Genomic DNA, 20894 nt, shown 5'->3' with positions numbered 1-20894 from the left:
AACCTGTTTTGTTCTGTGGCAGGTTCACTTTTCACAAATGACTTTCTGGCCCATTCAGACTAACGGGTTCTAGAAACAGAATAGAGTCCCCAGAGACACTGAAGTACCGTTGTATTCATTTACTGCAGGGGGACAGGTAATTTAAAAAGATGAGGACTGTTAGTTACCATGTGGGTTAAATTTACATGTAAATGTGCTTTCCTTTAACCCTTACTTTCTTAATTAATTGAATCCAAACCAAAGTTTTCAAAAAAACAAAAGAAGTTGACCCAGAAAATGTAAACATAAGTGTGTATAAAGAGAGAGAGACAGAGAAAGAGAGATGGGCAAGAATAATGGGGGAGGATAGGGAAAGGAAAAAGGAGAGGGGAAAGGGAAACAGGAGAGTGAGAGAGAGGGCAACAGAGAAGACAGAGAGAGAAACATTAATTAGAAGGAAGGATAGAAACTTTTCACCATCACAACTAGTAATAGAGACTATAAGGTATCTTAGTAATCGCAGAAGCAATGTGATTATATAATGGAAATTCTGTTTTTTGTGCCTGAAGGCCAGGGTTCATGTCTTGATCCTCTTTGTTACTTGAGGCAAGTCATAAGCTCTGTGAACCTAGGTTTGTGACCTCAAATAATTGATTTAACTTGCTGATCTTGTACATTTGGAGTAATTATGTTTGCAATTCCTCTTTTATGGAATAAAGTGATGTGTATAAATGAAAACTTGTCTGTTGTTGTTTATTGTTCTTAGAGAGGACCAAAGCCATCAGGAAGGTGTTGCCTTGATTTGCAAGTAAGTTGAATTTAAATGCGGAAGGTCGTGCAAACTCACTAGCCTCACTCTCCCCTCCCACCATTTGGGTCCAGTGGCAAGATATAGATTAGCACAATAGCAGATGGCACCCAGATGATGAAAATTTACTCCAAGTATAAAGCATACCATATATCTATCCATTCATTCGATAAACTTAAAACTTTAATTAATATGCTAGGTGCTAAAGATACAAAGACAAGAAGGAAACTGCCAGCCCTCAATGATCTTATATTCTATTATAATATAAACTTTTATTAATCAATTTAAAAGTAATTACATGAAACTGGTGAATATACCTGACATGAAGAGATGAAATAGATACTTTTCCTATTTAATTTTAGTCTGTATCCTAGGTGCTTAATAAATGCTTGCTAATGAACTATTTTTTTCAATCATGAGAAAACAAGGAAGATTGTCAATTTCCTGTAATGTTTCTTCTCCCAATAGTAAGCAACATAAAACTGCTGTTATGATTTAAGTAACAGCTGATAATTAATAACTGCTATGGTATCTTACTCTCTTCTATAGAATAATATAGTATCCTTATCTAGTAAATAAAAATAAGTCTTAAAAACTTTAAAAAATACCCTTTTTGGCCATTTAGTCTTTCTAATAGCTCCACTTACAAAATGAAATACTTACAATGAAAAATTAGTTTTGAAAAATTGAAGAACACTCCAATTTCATTAGATCAGTGGCAATGAAGAGTCGAACCAACTTATATAATTATAATGTATCTTTTTGTATAAATCGCTCTTGTTGCTTAAATGGGGTCTGAATGAATTTATTTTCTTTAAAATAGCTATTTTTCATTTCTAAATTTATAAAATTAATTTAAAAATTAAAGTATTAAAAAGACAAACTCTTAGATAAGATACTTCTTTCTATAAGATTGTTAAACCTTCTAGGTATAGAATTTCATTCAAATATAAAAACACAATTTTTAATAAAAATTATAATCAGCATTTAATCAATTGTATATGGTGAGATATATATTTATTCCATAAACACATTTTCACCCACAATTAGAAAGATCCAATTCACATATGAATCAGCATATATAAAGCTGTATTATAATCACATCATAAATTGATTTCTTTTTCTCTCTTTGTGTGGATCAACATACACACATACAGTATGTCCTTGTTACCTCAAGCTAAGTCATTTTGTGTCTGGCAAATTTGATTTTTCTTTGATTATGATATAGGCTCATGACCATAACAGGGCATTTGGGAGTACTCAGGTCCCAAATTGAATTTTGTTCCTACTCTAAATTACTTACTTTAAAAAATGTAGTGCATATGTATGCAAAAATGTACATATGACATAACTGTTATAACTATTTTTGAGGTTCTAGTAGCATACAATTCAGCCATGGAGCTCCAATATGAATATGTTTCTGTGCCTGACTGTGTGTATGTGTCTGTGTGTGTGTGTGTGTGTGTGTATGTATATATATACTCTATGTGCATGTATTCAAGCATATATATTCATTTAGGGAAAATATTATAAAGTAAAAAATGTGAATATATTTATTACTGTTTATACCAAATTAGCATTTAGAACAACTGAAACTACTGTTAATTGTTTTTTCATGGTTTCATTTTTTGTGGTCATCTCCCTCATGTTTTGAGACAACTGCATAACTCTGTGCCTGTTAAATATCCAGGTTACTGTACAGTTTTATCACTGACAATTATTAAAATTTTTTTCTATATATACTCCTTGATCCTTTTTGCTTCTTAATACATTGTTTCTAGAAAATAGCAATAGCGCCTTCCAGTCACCTCAAACCAAAGATCCTCGGGGCATAACTAAACTATGACACACTAGTTGGCAGAACAGTATACTGCTTCTATAGAACCAAGAATTTGAAATTTCAGTAATTAAAATAAGTATGAAAGTCATTACGTGGCACTAATTTCAGTGCATCTTAATGTCTTTATGTATGTTGCCAATTTGAAAAAGCTACTAAAGTATAAACTGCTCCCAAATGCAATACTTAAATATTGTAAAATTAGCAATTATATTGAAAACTTACTCTATAAATATGTTAAAGCACAAAGGGAAATGTGAAGATGTTACTGAAGTTATTGTTAAAAACTGTTCACCTTATTATTTAAGAAAGTCTGTACTTTCTGTATGCACATATATTGCAGTAAACTACTTTGACATATGCATACAGAAACAAAGAAAGATGAATTCCAGGGACAGGAAACTGAAATGATAATATGTTTTTTTTATTCTCCCCATTCTCTGTTTCCATGATTTTTCTCTTTCCCTCATGTCTTTCCACAATTGTCAATGTTCTCCTTTGAAACTGATTCCTTTCTGTTAGAAAAAAGCAACCCAATAAACTAAATAATTATTAAGAAATAACGATTTTAAAGTAATCCTTCCAAAAGGTATTTACTTTTTAAAAGGAGACATCAGTAAAAGAAAAATGCTCTACCCAAAGAAATGAATGTCTAAAAATGCAATTTCTGGCTAGGTTAATTAGTTTACTGTAGGAGGATCCCCGCCCTCCCCTCCTTAGGTAATTCTCAAACCAGTACAAGAAAGGTAAAGGGAATAAGCATTTATATAGTATCTACTATGTGCCAGGAACTATGCTAAGCACTTTATAAATATTATCTCACTGGATCCTTAACACAACCCTGTAAGTTGGATGGTGTTATCATAACAATTTTACAATTGAAGAAATTGAGGAAAACAAAGGTTAAGTGATTTGCCCAGGGTCATACAGTCAGAAAGTATCTAAGTCTGAATTTCAGCTCTCAACTCTGGTCTCAGCACACTATCTAGGGTATTATCTAGTTGCCTCTTCACTTTAAATGGGAGACTGCTTCCTCTACATACCATAATGATCAGGTTTGATATGTATGGGAATATCAAGAATTATTTAATTTGTTAGAATTTCCTGAACATCAAGAAGAGGTAATGGTTAAGTCAGTTGTCAAATCATATTTTTCCTACCAAAAATAAAAGGCCACAGAAGAAATCTCAGAAATGCCAGTGATTAGCGAACAATAATTTCAGGTGTATGCTAAAGGGTTAGAAGCAGCATCTGTTATAAATTAAATTAATTTCAGTGATATGCAAATAGTTCTAGTCCATAGCAGCATTTGGTTAATGTATCTTATTCCACCTCCCATAAAAGGGCAAATATCAGAAATGAAACTAGATGAATGGCTTCATATCATAGTAATCCAAGTATACCCCTCCTAACTTTTATTCATCTTCACCAAGAATATCTCCAGAAAAAACTTAATTGTGCCTAGGGGACCCAGGGATCATGCTACTTTTAATGGGGGCATTTTCCAGTCTCAGGATGATTCTCTTTACCTTAGAGAGTCAGGGGAGATGGTTATTTTATTTTGTTCTGTTTTGAATCCATCTATAACTTTAATTTCTTCTATATAAAATTGAATTTAAAAAGATTTCAGGCAAAAAAACATGAAAAAAGTACTGATTCTACAATGAAAACTACCATGTACTCTGATATTTCTAAAAAGAAAGTCTTCATCATCTTTCTACAGGACCACTGTATGTATAATGATGGTATTCTTCCATGAATTTGACATCTGTATCATAATAAGTGCTGTACACAAAAGGCAGAAAGGTCCAGTGGTATTTTTTTATAGCATCACCATCTGATCAAGCACCAAAAATACCTTAAAGAATCAGTAAAGCCAAAGAAGTATATTGCTTACTTGTTATAACCTTTTTCTTTACTGCCTGCTGACTGAATAGGAACTATTTGAAATGTTTATGTAGTCAACATCAACACTAAAAATGGCAAAGATATTAAGTAACAAGTCTCTCCTCACCTTTCAAAACAGGAGAGGGGACTTTTGTCCCTCAGTATTCACATCCATTTATGTAGGTACTAGATAAACATGGGCATCCTGGCACTGTCTTTGAACTGAATTTGTGCTGTGGCAGCTGGCAGTTAGCTTAATTTATCTGTGTCATGCTCATCACCAACCAAAGAGATAGAATTAAACTTCAATTTAGGTGTTATTTTTTTAAACATGTCCAATATTGAATATAGTGCTCCTGGCTTTACCAATTTCATAAAGTTTTGTTTCTTTTTTCCCCAAAACCAATGACATATTCATTCAGTTCAGAGGGTATGATTTTCCTGTAGGCAGCACAACTCTCTCCTCTTAGTCATGTCCATAAACGAAATGTTTTATCTTAAGTAATGAAAGAAAAGACAATTTTAAGATTTGTCCAATCAGCTCACTGTTTTAAAAATCTCAGCCTGACATGAGAGAAAATACTAACCATAGTGCTTTTCCTTCACTGTCTTCCTTGTTAATCTATATTAGACAGGATTCTTCTACTTAAAAGAATACTGAATTGTATATTTTTCCATCTATGTCATTAATGGAAAGAATTAATAAGGAGCATTCAGGATTAATTCATGAACCACAGGGTCTATTTTCATGTAAGGTGAGAGATTTTATAGATGAATTCTTTTTTTGTTGTTGTTTTTTTATTGACTTTCTATATATTTATAATCTCGTGTCTCTCTTTGCCCTGTTATGAACAAAAAGATTCTGTGCCTTTGTTCCATTTTATTACACAAGAATTATACTTATCTCTATCTGATAGTATAACTGAGCAATTAAAAATATGCTAGACTTCACTATGTTTATTATATTTCATTTCTGGATAGCTATAGCAGTCATGTATAAGTCACGAGAGAGAATATTAATTACTTAGTCTAGGCATAGATGAATTATCAAACACAGAGAAGCATTTCTCATTCCTATTTGAGTTGAGAACCCTTGTGAACATTTATAACATTAATAAATCTGAAATGCATACTTTAACTTTTAAAAAATTCAAACCTATTGTGTAAGATTGGAAATTCATGTATTATGATTACATTCCACATTTTGTAAGATTTGCTAATTTTGAGGACTACTTTGAAAGTTTATGAGATAGGACTACATTTTAAAAGCTTTACTAATTTCCTATCTCACAATTGTTAACTAATTTTCAGTTGCTACATCTACCCGTCAAGATTTCAAGTAGTATGCTTTATTGATGGTTAAAACCCAATTATCTCCAAGTACTGGGCTTTCTATTTGAACCTTAGCTAACTCTTATAAGGGAAAGTGGAAAGGAACTCAAGATAAGGTAGAAATTCTTACTAAATTGAAAGAAAGGATAGCTTCTGTGACCCAATCTGTCTGTCTTTCATGGCAAGTGAGCCATATAAAATGCAGCAGCAGCACCCAGGAAGTGGACCTGCATTTAGGCTGTAGTGTCTGAAAGAGATATATGTCTGAGTGAGCAATGGAAGCCTAACTTTGTACTGCAGTCTGTAATCTCTTCATGTACACCTTTCTGTCTCAGAATATTTTCTTGACATTTATTATTAACAATAAAAGCTGAGAGAAATGAAAGTAGCAGCTGTATTGATTCTGTAAAACTGGAGAGGCACACTTAATAGCTTGATGCCTTCACTAGACCAAAGTACACAAAAATTTCTAACCATCATATTCTTCTCTACCATTAAAAACAAACAAAAAACTTAAGACAGTGTTTTATCTGATGCTACTATATTACTTATAGGAACACATAGACGTCTACTATTTCTCTGTTGATTAAAGCTATCCTGGAGGAGAAGGAAAATAATACTATTCATTTCCATGAGGGGAAAAATATATCATTGTCATAATTGCATTTCAGAGACACTCATTCAAAGATACCAAAAAAAAATTCTGTGTGGCTGAAATATGCACAAAATTCGTATGTGATTTTATTTTTAGCAGTGGGCAATTTTATGACTGATAGATTTGTTTTGATTGGTAGGATGACAAAATGAAAGTTATTAGGAAAATTTGCTATCTTATTAACCTGGAGGCAAGTGACAACAAATAAGACATAATTGTAGTCTACAAGGAAGCAGAATGATTAAAAAAGGTGATATTAAAGATGAAAAATCTAAGAAAAAGTGAGAAAATGTTGCAACAGAGTAAGAGTAAAACAAACACCTTGATGCTTGGATGGCTATGTGATATTACTTATAGGGATACTATTCCGATGGGGCTTTTCTTAATCTATCTATGCCTTTTCTTTAAGACTTACTCTTGGTCATGTGGTAAACAGCATAATTTTAATCTATGATATAATATATCAGATGTGATCACATATATAGAAAATGTCCTTTTAAAAGTCCCTTAGGGGGTGGCTAGGTGGCGCAGTGAATAGAGTACTGGCCCTGGAGTCAGGACGACCTGAGTTCAAATTTGGCCCCAATTTCTTGACACACTTACTAGCCATGTGGCTTTGGCCAAGTCACTTAACCCTAATTGTCCTCCAAAAAACAAAAACAAAAGTCCCTTAGTAAATACTTTCTTACATGTCAAGGAGAAACAAAGGGCTAATAAAGCTAACACCAGTTTAGAATATGAATCCATTTGCAAAAATCTTTTAGGATGACAGAAGAGTTGAAAAGTTTCATGACATAAAACAGAAGCAGTGAAGGGAAAAAACGTTTTAAAGAAAATTTAGCCAGTGAACCAATTAAGCAGTCATCCCAAGGGCATTTGCAAATACAAACAGAAGGAGAACAAAAAGAAGAAAAATGAAAAAGATCTGAAGAGATTTTCCAAGCAAACATTATTTCACCATGAAGGACAGCAGAGCCATCACTAATATTATAATACTGGATATGCTTGTAGAAATGACACTAAAGAGAACAAATGTATGAGAAGCATCTGCATTAGGAAAAAAAAAAAAGATTTCTTGAGGAAATTGGAACCGGAGGTGAAAAAATAACAAGGCTACAGAATGTACAATTCACAAGTTACATATAGGAAGGAAATTTCCCAAAGAGGAGGGAGGATTTGGGATTTTATTAATTATATTCCCAAGTAGCAAAGGAATATATCAACAATCACTAATTTATATGCCTATTTTCCCATCGATATAACAAAATTTTAAGAGAATCAATTACACAAGTATTGATGGGTATCCTCGATGTGATTTTTTTGAGGAACAGGCAAGATTTTGCTATTACATCATTGAATAAAAGAAGCCAACACACACAATTTCAGTGTCCTTATTAATTATTTTAATAATTTGAATGGACAGGGCAAAATGCTGCCTTAAAGGCTCTATTTCAACACATTTTTCAAGTTGATAATAGTAGAAAAGGTGTGCCCAGTGAAAGAAGACTATTAGAATAATCACAGAGATACATATAAATCTCGACTGAGTGATTTTTAACTGGGATATTACTATAAAGCATTGCTTACTTACCCTGAGACTTCAGATTTGCTACTACAGCACTACGATTACATTTATCTCTCTATTAGATTCTAGATTTGCCACTGTCAATTCCCCCTCCAGGTGGGAGGAGAGTTTGATACTCACGGTCTCCATGAGAGCACATATACATTGGCACACTTCTATAATTTATACACAGTACCTGGCAATTAAGCCAAGGATACATGTCATATTTACAGAGAAACAAACACAAAGACTTTAGGTCATAAATATAATTCTTTCAAATAAGAACATAAGGTTGGACCCCCTGACACTATCCTTTGTAGCCACATATTCTTGTGGAATCAGGGATATCTCTTATGATGCCATTTGTTGAAGATGTGTCTGTGTCATCTTTCATCTGTGGAAAAGTTGTTGTACAAAAGCTTCCAGACCTTAACATCATATTGAAGAAACCAAATTATTCTAGATGTCATTCTTCTATAGGTATCATGAACTTTCTTACTGGACATATGCCTTAGAGTTTCCAGGCAACTTAGAGATCATCTAATCAAAGATTTAGGGCTGAAGGTGACCATGGGGTCATTGAGTCCAATGTTCTTATTTTAAAGATGAGGAAACTGAGGCAGAGAGATGTTAACTGACTTACCTAGAGACACATAGCTAATAAGTGTTTGAGGCAGTATTTGAAGCCAAGTCTTCCTGAATCCAAATCCAATGACAACTACCATGCAATATTTCTCTGTATTTTGTAGAAGAGGAAACTTGGGGCCAAAGCATCACTAAGGCATATTAAAGGCATCTTAAGCAGCTGAATCAACATAGTCAAACTCAGGTTCTCAGTCTCTAAGTCTCACGCTCCTTTCTCTACAAAATGCTGCTCCAAATATTTGTTGTGATTTTGATGTGTTTTTTTCACCTACCTTTATCGTGGGGAATTTGATTCAGTAAATCATTACTTGTTAATCAGTCTTAGCTCTGCATATTTTAAGGATGACATTCTGTGGATAATTGTATCTTTATGTATTGCATTTAGTCAAAATTTGTTACAGTGTTTTTGGTCTGGCTTGACCTTGGTATGCCATAAGACACTAACAACCTCAGCATGTAGTTTTATCAATTTTTACCATGGCAGTTGCCTGAAAGAACTTCTATGCAGCTCCATTTCTCTATTAAAGATTTTCCAAAACCTCAGAATAGGAATGAAACAAAGGATAGAGGAGGCACAACGGATAGAGTCTTGAGTCAGGAAGACCCAAGTTTAAATCTAGCTTCAGAGAATTAGTAGCTGGGCAAATCATTTAACCTCAGTTTCCTAAATTGTAAAATGGAGATAATAATACATACCTCCCAGGGTTGTTGTGAGGATCAAATGAGTTAATATTTGTAAAACATTTAACGTAATGCCTAGAACATAGTAACCATTATATAAATGCTTATTCCCTTCCTCTTCCCCCCATAAAAATATACAAACATATTCCTTGAGTCACCTATCATTGTAATAAAGATATAGAAAGGACAAAATGATGTAGTATAAAACATTTAAATGCATATTATTTCTTAACAAATTAAAAATGACTAACTGAATCTTTTTCAGGAAATTCCTGGATTGATGCAAAGTCCTTTAGCTTATGCCATCATTAGAAAAAACTTTACCAAATTAACCTTTGGATTATTGGATTCACTAATACATCATACTGGTCAAAGTATAGAACTTCCAATATTTTTCACCAAGTTCAAGTTATACAATGGGAATGTTTCATAAGTGACTGTATATCAAGCTAGAGGAATTTGAACTCTGACTTTCATAAGATTTTTCCCTGGTATCAAATTTTAAATTACAGTTTCAAACTGTGAGCTGTGGTTGCAATGCTGAATTTGCAAAGGCATAATTAGGATTTACTGCAGTATTTGTAAACCTAAATGCCAGCCATGTTACAATTAAATGTGATAACATTTTGATGCACTACCATTGACATCCAAAAGATAAAACCTCACCAAGAGAATGGCTCTAGATAACAGATGGTTTTACAGGAAAGTGCACAGACCTCCATCAAGTTAAGGATCGATAGGGCCTGCGCAACTGCATGAAAGTAAAAGACACAGGGTATCAGCTCATGAAATAACCCTCTATGCTGGAGGTATATTAAATTATCACAGCTAATGCAAAATCAACCTTGGTGTAAAAGATAAAAAAGGGTAAAGTTCTCACAAATGATCACTTATCACTCCATTACAAAATGCACACAGTATTCGTTATAGACTGAAATGCCACTCAAATTTCAGCATTTAGTGCGGGTTTGGAAATGGCTAAACCATTAACAGGAGAGAATGGTGTTTCATATTTATACAACTAGTATCTAATGAAACATTATACCCAGTGTGCAAAGGGGAAAACTTTATTTTGTAATGAACTTAAATGAAGTTCTTTTTTTAAAACACATTGTAATATAGTCTCAGTGTTTCAATGAGCCTCTCATTACTTGTGTCAATAATTCTAGGTAAACTACTGTTGAACTTCACAGCATTGATCTAGCAGCATGAATAACATTAATCCATGGGGTGCTTTTGATGAATTGTGGATCAAAAAGCAAAGCCAAAAATGACTACATACAAAGTGCTTAGAGAAGTATTTATTAGAAATATGTCAACTGCCAAACTACCTAAAGGTAACTTGGCTATTTAGGAAATCATGCTGCTAGCCAGCTTGCAAACACTAGAAAAACATATACATTTTCTCCACTTGAATTACTTACTAAAAAAATATAGGTGGAATACTTTTCACAAAACTATATTGTATTCCTGTCAGTTCGCTTTTAACTCTATAGTTCTGTGGCATATTGCTTTCACGGCACTGTGACATGCTACATAACATGCCCCTAATCCCCCAAAGACTAGCTATTAAGTAAAGGGAGCATTTAAAAGTTAAGGGTACAACTCACTCATTGTGTTCTATCTGTGATGCCCTGTGATAGCTGGTGGGCCAATATCAAAGTGAAGGGTACTCTTATGCCTCATTGTACAGATTCATTTCGTTCTTGAGAAATGAAATGGTATACTGATACCATTCTTCTGGGGGATGTGGGAAGTTGGGTATTTAAGGTGTATAAACCCAGTTCCATTAGATTAATTAAGAAGAGGAGATGCAAGACTGCCCAGGAAATGGGAATTTCTACTATTCACAACGTTCTACAAGTTTTGATGCTTACTGGAAAGAAAAACATATATGGGTAAGAAGCTGTCCATATTCATATTAAAATTATGATTTTTGAAAGAATATTTTAGTTCTGTGTAAACTCAGTTTCATAAAAGACCAAGATCCGCAGTCTAGTTATAGAATCACAGGCTTATGGAATGTTACAGCTAGAAAGAGCTTTTAAGTTCTTCTAACCTAACGCCTTTATTTTATAGATGAGGAAACCAAGGCACAGACAAGGTAAAGTGGTTTGCTAATAGGTGTCTGCAACAGAACTTGAACCACTGTGCTCTGGCAAGGTCAGTGTTTTCCTCATTATGATACATTACTCAGAAAACAAACAAACCAAAAAACAACCCCCATCCATCACACTTCTCCAGAAGCTGCATTATGCAGAATGGACAAATTATTTCTGAACATTTCGGGGATTAGGTGGATTCTTCACAGGTATAATGAAGCAGAGGGAAATCCCTGAAATTGGTTTTTATGATTTTTTTTTACTTGAGAGATGTAAGATTTTCTTCACTTCAGCAGTGAAGTGGCTACTATAATGATCCTACATTTACAACAACGTTGCCTCAGACAGCAGGAAGAATAGATTTTCAGTTCACTTTTGGAAGAGTATCTAACAAAACATTCACAAGAAATTAAAGTATTTCTTATTAACTGGGTATGCTTCTGTCATTACTACATCAATAACATAATATTAATTCCATTACAAACAAATAAAAACAATAAACATCGAGAAATGACTACACATAATGTGCTGGAAACATAATTTTCATGATGCTTAATAAGAAATATATGTTCTTATATTTTATAGTACAGAGCTATATAGCAAAATGACTCATTAATCCAACTAATAAAATTAAAACAAACTATTTTTTGGAAAAAACACTCTCCTTGGGCAGCTAGGTGGCACAGTCAATAGAACAATGGCCCTGAAGTCAGGAGGACTTGAGTTCAAATCCAGCCTCAGATACTTAACACAAAAATAGCCATGTGACCTTGGGCAAGTCACTTAATGCCAATTGCCCTCCAAAAAGTAAAAAAAAAAAGAAAAGAAAAGAAAAGTGCTCACCTTAATTATTGCTTCTTTGACTTTTTTCTTTTATTTTTTGATAACAGTTAAGTTGGACTTTAAATAAAGTATACATGATTTATAATTCCATTCTATATCTTCACTAATAATAATAATTCAAAATGGTACTCACCATGCACAATCAGGACATATTCTGCACTGCTTTGGCCAATAGTGTTTGTTGCTTCACATCGATATGTACCATTATCCGTTTTGTTTAGGAAAATAATATTTAGCTCCCTACCACTCACAACCATTCGGTCTGGATCTGGTAATTCTCCACCATCCTTTGTCCACAAAACTGGTTCTGGCCTATTGGATACAAATACATATAAAGGTATATCAGAATCAGGAAATGGTTTTATATTCTTATGTGCACATTTTCAGATGATAGCTATTTAGCTAGATGATAGAGAAAGATATAGGAAGATGGATAGATAGATAGATGATATATAGATAGATAAAGACATAGGAAGATAGATGGACAGACAGACAGATAGATAAAGACATAGGAAGATAGATGGACAGACAGACAGATGGATAAAGACATAGGAAGATAGATGGATAGATAGACAGAGACAGACAGATAGATAAAGATATAGGAAGATAGATGGATAGACAGAGACAGACAGATAGATAAAGACATAGGAAGATAGATGGATAGGTAGACAGACAGAGACAGACAGACATAGACAGACAGACAGATAGATAGATAAATAGATAGATTTTGCACAAACACTTGTTGTTAAAGGGTATAAAAAAGCCTATCATACATGACTCCTGATTATGAGTATTTTAGTAGTAGCACAGAGAACTATTAAAAATAAAGATTAATTTGGAACTAGACAGCATATATACATATTAAACTCAACATGCCCAAAACAAAACCTATTATATTTTTCCCCCAAACCCTCTCATTTTTCAAAATTCTCAGTTACGATTGTGTCATCACCATCCTCCCAGTCTCAAACTCAGAACTGCAATGTCATCCCCAACTCCTAATCTGAATTCATCCCACATATCTAATCTATTGCCATATCTCATTATTTCCACCTTCAACACATGTATATGCTGTCATCTCTCTTCAGACACAATCACCATTCTAGTGTAGGCCCTCACTATTTCCATTACTGGCAATAGTACAATGGCTTTCTGGTTTGCCTGCCTTCCACAAATCTGTCCTAACCACATATTCTTCCATTTAGCTGCCAAAGTTATCATTCTAAGGTGCAAATCTGACCCTATCATCCCTTTATTTGATCAAGTGGCTCATAATTATCTCTAGGATCAAATATAAAATAAGTTTTTGAAACCCTTCACAATCTTGCATTTTCAAGTCTTCTTATACTTTCCTCACTTCTATATACACTACAATCAAGCAATGTTGGACTTACTATTTCTCAAACACACACCTCTTCCAACTTCTTGCCTTTTCACTGACTGTTTGCCACGCTTTAGCACTCTCTTTCCTTGTTTGTTCTGTCTGGCTTCCCAGGCTTCCTTCAAGGCTCAGATAAAATCCTACTTTCTTCAAGAAACCTTTTCTTGTCTCCCTCACTGCTAGTGCCTTCTTTCTGGAACTGCCTCCCATTTACTGTGCCTTTATCTTACATGTACATAGTGGCTTGCATGTTGTCTCTCCCATTAAAGTGTGATCTCCTTGAGAACAGAGACTATTTTTATATTTCTTTATATTCCTAGTATTTAGCACAGAACCTGGTACATAATAAGGATTTAGTAGATGCTTGTTAACTTGAACTAATTAATTTACTAGAAAACATAAAGCAAAAATCAATATTTATCTAGTTCTATTTTACAAGTTAAAATTTTCTTAAAAAAACTCAATTTGTTCCCCAGAGAAGTTGTGCTCTAATAAAGTCCTGTTATAATATGTCCTGCAGGATGCAATCTTCCTTCAAGGATATGTTTATATTCTTACCTGTTACATGGTAAGAAAGTATTAAACGCATATCATACATTATAAAAAACGTTACAGAGGGAGGGCTTAATAAGGCTTAATTTGTACATATAACATATGTATGCATACATGCATACTTTTGTGTACACAAAGATGTACATGTGTACACATATGTATATACACAGATACCTCTGATGCCTGTGGTACATACCTGAATAAAAACTATATATGTATGTGTATACATATATATAACCTATCAAGCAATATGATATAGAATGTTTATATACATATATGCACATGGGCATGTAAAACACCAATCATATACATTATATAGAATGTGTATGTGTCTCTGATATTAGCCTTATTTAATGCCTTCCCCAAGGTAAAAGAAAAAAATTCCAGCAAGCTTTTACCAAGGTGAAAGGAAACTATAAGTAAAGGTAAGAATTAATGAGCCAAATAGAGAGCTGGAATTTTGATTAGATATTAGAAAAGGTGATAAAAGAAGTTGGAGTACAACTAGAGGAAGGGAAGCATGTGGTAAAGAAAATGAGAGAAAATGGAACAGAGTATGCACATTTTATCATTATATTCATGCAATATCTGAATAAGTAGACATATTGCAAAATCCTAAATGAAGGCATTCATTGTATAGAAAGCTAAGTTTGGGGAAAGCTCTTTAAGATAATCCCATTGTGCAAATAACTCACATTCATTTTATTTAGAGTCAGAGTCTCGAACCATTAATACTTCTAAGCCTCTCTCATATCCCTTATTTAATAATCACCTTTTACATTTTAAAATTTAAAGGTTGGTACACTGCAGAGTTCAAATAAAGTAAAAATCCTTAAAAATCAACAGTTCCACAAAAATGTCTGAAACTTTCAGAGTTATAAGGATCATTTAGTACAAGTTCATCATTTTACATATATATATATATATATATTTCTATATATATTGACACAAATATACTTGTACAATTATAATTAAACAAGTTGAATATATATGTATATATCTTTGTATGTAAACATATCTAGAAAGATAGATTTCTTATACTCTGAATGAATATACATACTTGTAAGACAATAGCACATCATGCTTGACTTCTAGAGTTCTTTACAAACCAAGGTCACTTTCTAAGAATCCTTGTATCTACAGCTAATATATAATTTAATCCATGTCCTTTTATTCCATTGTTCATGCTTCCCTCATAACATGTTACAATTACATAGTACTTTCCAATTTATAACACATTATTCATATGATCACATTAGGTTTTTGTATCTGTATTCTCGGTTCCTAACATTTGCTAGTCACTTAATAAAAGCTTGTTGATTGATTAAAACAACCTTGATTTCATAGTGCTTAGCACACTTCCATCAATGATTTGCACATGAAAAATGCTGCAACAGGCTATCACCATGGACAAGCATGACCAGAAGAGCTAGTGGGCCAGTCATGTAGAAAAAACTAAGAATAACAGATTTAAAATCTGAATGCTGCACTGCTATTCATGAAATATTAAAAGAACCCCAGAGGAAGGCACCCATCACATTTGGTAAGGTACTCCATGGAGACTTTAGAAAGTCATGGGAACTAGTTGTAAGGGATGAGAAAGTGGGTATAGTTCACCATCTACACGGGTGAAAGGAGTCCTAATATTAATGAGATAGTTAAGGGATCTACTATAGTGATAGAAAATCATCTCCCTTCACTTTTAAAGAAGCTGAGCCTCAGAAAGGTTTTATAGTTTGCCAGAGTTCATTCAGGTATAACAGAGCTGAAACATGATTGCAGACCAATACACTGCTTTTTCCATTGCTCCCCACTGCATCCAGGATGAAGATTCAGATTGCCTTTCCATGTGACATTTAAAACAAAAGTGAGCAGTTGTGCATGCATATTTGTGTCTCTTTTCTCTTGGGGGGAAAAACAGCACAGAAAAACTGAAGAAAATTAACAAAGAGTTTCCACAGTAAAAAGCAGTGTCCAAGCTAACTCTAAGTTCAAGCAGAGCTTTTCATTTTTCTCTGTATGAAAAAATGATCAAGGCGGCCAAGATTATTAACACTGGGAAATGCAATTACAATGGAGTTGGGGTTACAGTTTAAACATAAGAAATAGGGTACACATATTTCAACTTAAAATGCTTAAATCTCACAACTTTTCCACAGAAATATTAAATGACCTACCAGGTTGTGATAAAATTTGTGTTTAGCCCTGGAGGGCCCTAAGGCATTCCCTAATTGGAACCCAAGAATGATCAAGTTCCTTCCTGCAAATGAATAACAATCTTCCCTGCTGTTAATGTGACCAAAAACCATCATTTAAAGAGTAGCTCTTTTTTTTAAGAAGACTTAAAACAGAATAGCAGCTAGACACTGGGAATAAGTAGAAAATGAACAAATTATTAAGTAGTATAATATAAGATGAAAATTAATAAAATTCCACAGTTAATAAATTAGCATAGTTATTCCAGGGAACTCATTATAATCCCATGTCACTGAAAATGTGGCATATTCCATAGGAAAAAAATAATTTAATTTCTCCCCCACCACCAATTCAAAATTATTAAAAATGTATTTTCTCACTCATTCCACTTGATATTGCATTTTCCAAAAAATTTTAATGCATACCCACAGAAAGATATTATTCTATGTTATTTAAGCCCATGGTATGGTAGAAGTTAGATTGAATGTTAGCTGACTTGGAACATGGGTTTCTTTGTTCTCTTTATTATGTAAGGCTTCCTTATACTGAGTACATTCTACTGTTTTAAACTAGTATTCCTAAACTTTTTTGACTATACATCCTTATCAGTTAAAAAATAAAATATATTCATATATATATTTACTTAGTTACAAATTCCATGCATGTCCTATTATTAGAATAATGATTATGTATATTATAAATCTTACAAAAGGCAGTATGCTATAGTGCCATAGAGAGCTGGTCTTGGAGTCCAGAATACCTGGGTAAAAGTCTCTCTTCAGCTGCACATCAACTGTGTGACCCTAGGCAAGCACCTTAATTCCTCAACACTTTAGATTCCTAATACTGAAATCTGAAGAGAAGGTGGACAACCTACACTGTTAGAAGTAGTCTCTTCACATGGGATTTCCCCATGTTAATAAAATTATATATATACAGTTCCTATCCCTATAAAACTTATACAAAAATCTATATTAAAAAAAGATATGGGGGCGGCTAGGAGGTACAGTGAGCAAAGTGCTGGCCCCGGAATCAGGAGGCCTGAGTTTGGTTCCAGCTTCAGACACTTAACATCCACACACACACACACACACACACACACACAACCAAAAACTAGCCGTGTAACCTTGGGCAAGTTACTTAACCCCAATTGCCCTCCAAAAAAAAAGATATGATACAGATGTTATAGTATTTATTTGATCCTGGAGTTTATAGAGAACTGATGGATTTTATTGATTGGGGGGAATGATGTGTTTGCTTTAGGAAAACCACTTTGGCATCTCTGTGGATGATGGAGAAGAGAGATTAAAAAGACCCATTTGGAGACTATCCAGGCAAGAAGTGCTGATAATCTTCACTAGATTGGTGGTTGAGCAGAGAACAGGAGCCAGATGGAAGTGGTGTAGATATAGGAGAAAACAAATAGCAACTGAGTGGATATATGGGGTGAAAGAAAGTTAGGAGTCAATGATAATATTAATTTTGTGCACCTGAATGACTGGAAGAATGATGGTATCCTGAATAGAAGTTTAAAAGATGGGTAGATTTTGGGAGAACAATACTGTGCTGTGATGAGGTATGCATATTTTTGCATCCCATCAATTCTTCATTCTGTGCAATTTACTCTGTCTCATGGAAAATGAAAAGAGAAAAGGCAATGATCTTTCTTACCACTCACCACGTCCATCACAGAGACTGCTCTTAGAAAGGCCTGTGACATAACTGTGATGTGTTTGGGAGAGAGATAGGCAGGTTTTGGTTCAGTGGTTTTTTCCTCCCATAGTGAATTTCCTCAATAGGATCTAGGTCATACTTAGGATATAATTGCTTTAGAGGCTGATGTCTGGCTAAAAAAAAGAGATGGGAGTTTGTATATCAGAGGAAAGGATAGCATGGGAAATGATTAGAGAATAGTAGTAGATGTGACTATACTTGAAACAAGCTCCATAAAAGGCTATGGTGGAGAGACTGGGATATGATATATCTTTCAAACCTTTGATCGATGGATCACACATGCCTTGAGATTACTCCATGCCCCTATTGGGGTCAGACTCTTAACCTCCTGAGGGACCCAGATTCCAACATGTAGAGCACTGTCTTGAACTAGTTCCTAGTGGGGATTAATAAAATGGGGAACAACCAATGTCCTTTTATGCAATCATCTCAATTCCGTGTACATGGAACCAGTACATGACTCCATTTAAATACCTATTTTGAACAAATTCATAATGAAAGGAGATGGAGACTTTTATGATAGCCAAAATATAATACCAAAGCAAGCTAGGCTTTGCTAGATATGGATATTAAAAACAGAAATGTGGATTTGGTCATTGAAGAGGACTGATTTTGCCTCCTTAGGTTACCTTTTGTCTTTCCTAAAATGCATTTGCAGCTAAGCTAGAAAGAAATCTTGCAAGTATGTAGAAGCTACCCATAGGTGAGGTGATTAAATAATGCAGTTACTATCTTTAACAGGATTGCTCAATCAATCAAAACATATGTCTATAACGTGCCAGTCACTGTGAAAAGTGTTAGGGAATACAAAAACAGGCAAAAGAAACGCCCTGCACTCAAGGAGCTTACAAACTAATGGGGGAGACAAAATACAAACACACACACACACACACACACACACACACACACACATATATAGCAAGCTGCATACAAGATAATTAGGAAATAATTAACAAAGGAAGGCACCAGAATTCAGAGGAATGGGGTGAAGCTTCCTTTAGAAGGTGGGGTTTATTTGGGACTTAAAGGAAGCAAATGAGCTCAGTAGCTGGGATATAGAAAATAATAGCATTTCAGGCATGGGACAGCCAGAGAAAATTCCTGGAACAAAGAGATGGACTGTCTATTTTGTAGAACAGTCACCAAGCCAGTGTAATGGCAAGCACAGACGTAATTCACACCTTATTTCAGCTATTGAATTAGCACCTTGTTTCAATTCAAGTTTCTTTTGAGCCTTATATCAAGTCTGTTAAGAAATCAAATGAGTTAACCACACAAATTGTGAACTCTAGAACTTTTGAACTCCTGGGGAGAAGCTAATAAGGAGAACTGAACAAGAGAACTGAAAAGAGGACTCTTGTGGTGGCAGAGTCAAGAAGCAGAAAGCTTGTGGTATCCTGGCACTCTGTTTGTCTGTTCTGTCTGTGTTGATGGTTGTTTGTGATACTTTGTAGAGAAGCCTTTGGACCTTACTGGAAGCCCTGAAAGAGGATTTTATGGTTGTATGTTTACTGAAGTCCTGGAGGTGGGTTGTGGAGGTCCTGAGACTTTACTGATGATTTATGCTGACCTTTTGGACCTTGTTTGTGGGTTTGTGTTGATTTCTATGTTGATGATTTGTGCTGACCACTTGGACCTTTTTTTTGGGACTGTGTTGATTTCTATGTTGATGATTTGTTTTGAGTTCTCAGACCTTGTTGGTGGGTCTGAGTTGATTTCATAGGCAGATAGTGAATTGATGATGGTATATTATTGTGGCTCTGTCAAGCTTTGTCTTCTAAGAAACAGGAACTCTGAAGGACTTGAAGTGGACTGGACACTGTGAACATCAATGTGGAATGGGAACTGGATGAAGAACTGGACAAGGATCTGGACAAGGAACTGGGAGGTGACTGCTTTTGAACACAGGTGACAGTTGGAGTTGGGACCATGGAAGAGGAACCATGGAAGCTGAGAGCAAGCCTCAAGGCAAGCTGAAAGAAAACTTTACTTGGATGCTGTGCATTGACTGAGAAGATTATGATTTATAGTAACCTAGGGTTGGAGAACTTTGACTTTCATATTTTGTGATTGAATTAAGGATTTTGTTATTGACTAAATGAATGTATTTTGTTTAAAACTATGTGACCACGGTAGAAACAGGACTTCCACGGGGCTCCGGCTTCCACCTCCTCCAATTCATGTAAAAAATGACTCTAGACAAACTTTGGAACTACAGAACCCCCAAAAAAATATCACAGAGAACATAAACTCCCACTGAAGACAGCCCAGTAGCACATCAGGAAGGACAAGCTCAGTGCTCTGATCAAGCCAGAGGTTTTAGCCTCAGGGCAGCCTGACCAGCCACCAACTGGAGGGGCTTCAGATCACCAGCAACTGTGGCGGTTTCCAGAATTATCAACCGATAGATGCCAAAAACAAATTGAGAGGTCAGTGTAGACTTTGCGGGAACAGGGAGTTTGGGAGTGTGATCTGGCCTTTTCCCCTGTAGCGAGAAGCAGCTGAGGTTCCACGGCCATGCAGATACCTCCACATGGCTGCTTCAGAGCTCCTGATCTGCAGATTGTAGGGGGACCAAGCGACCAGTCTGAGGGGTAATTACTCTTGCTTTAACCTGCTTGGATCTGGATTGTGGTCTAGGGTAGAGGTCCTGGGGTGTGTGAACAGTCTAACAGAGCATGTGGAGGCTTCAGAGAGG

General features: G+C 34.8%; 1 protein-coding gene across 4 annotated transcripts in view; it reads right to left on the bottom strand.

The window, feature by feature from the left end:
* The window catches only part of CADM2 (cell adhesion molecule 2), a 1406063-nt gene that overhangs the window by 109557 nt on the left and 1275612 nt on the right, over window positions 1-20894 (bottom strand). For all 4 annotated transcript variants that reach the window (XM_069093916.1, XM_069093917.1, XM_069093918.1 and 1 more), the window contains exon 7: window positions 12467-12645. In XM_069093916.1, coding sequence (XP_068950017.1) covers window positions 12467-12645 — 179 coding nt within the window. The remainder of the gene's footprint in view (window positions 1-12466; window positions 12646-20894) is intronic.

Source organism: Petaurus breviceps, unplaced genomic scaffold (assembly GCF_028583685.1).
Source record: "Petaurus breviceps papuanus isolate PSGF00001 unplaced genomic scaffold, PetGlider_PUasm1.0 213, whole genome shotgun sequence".
NCBI classification, from domain to species: Eukaryota; Metazoa; Chordata; class Mammalia; order Diprotodontia; family Petauridae; genus Petaurus; species Petaurus breviceps.
The sequence above is the reverse complement of the archived record's forward strand: the minus strand, read 5'-3'. Positions and strand labels throughout refer to the sequence as shown.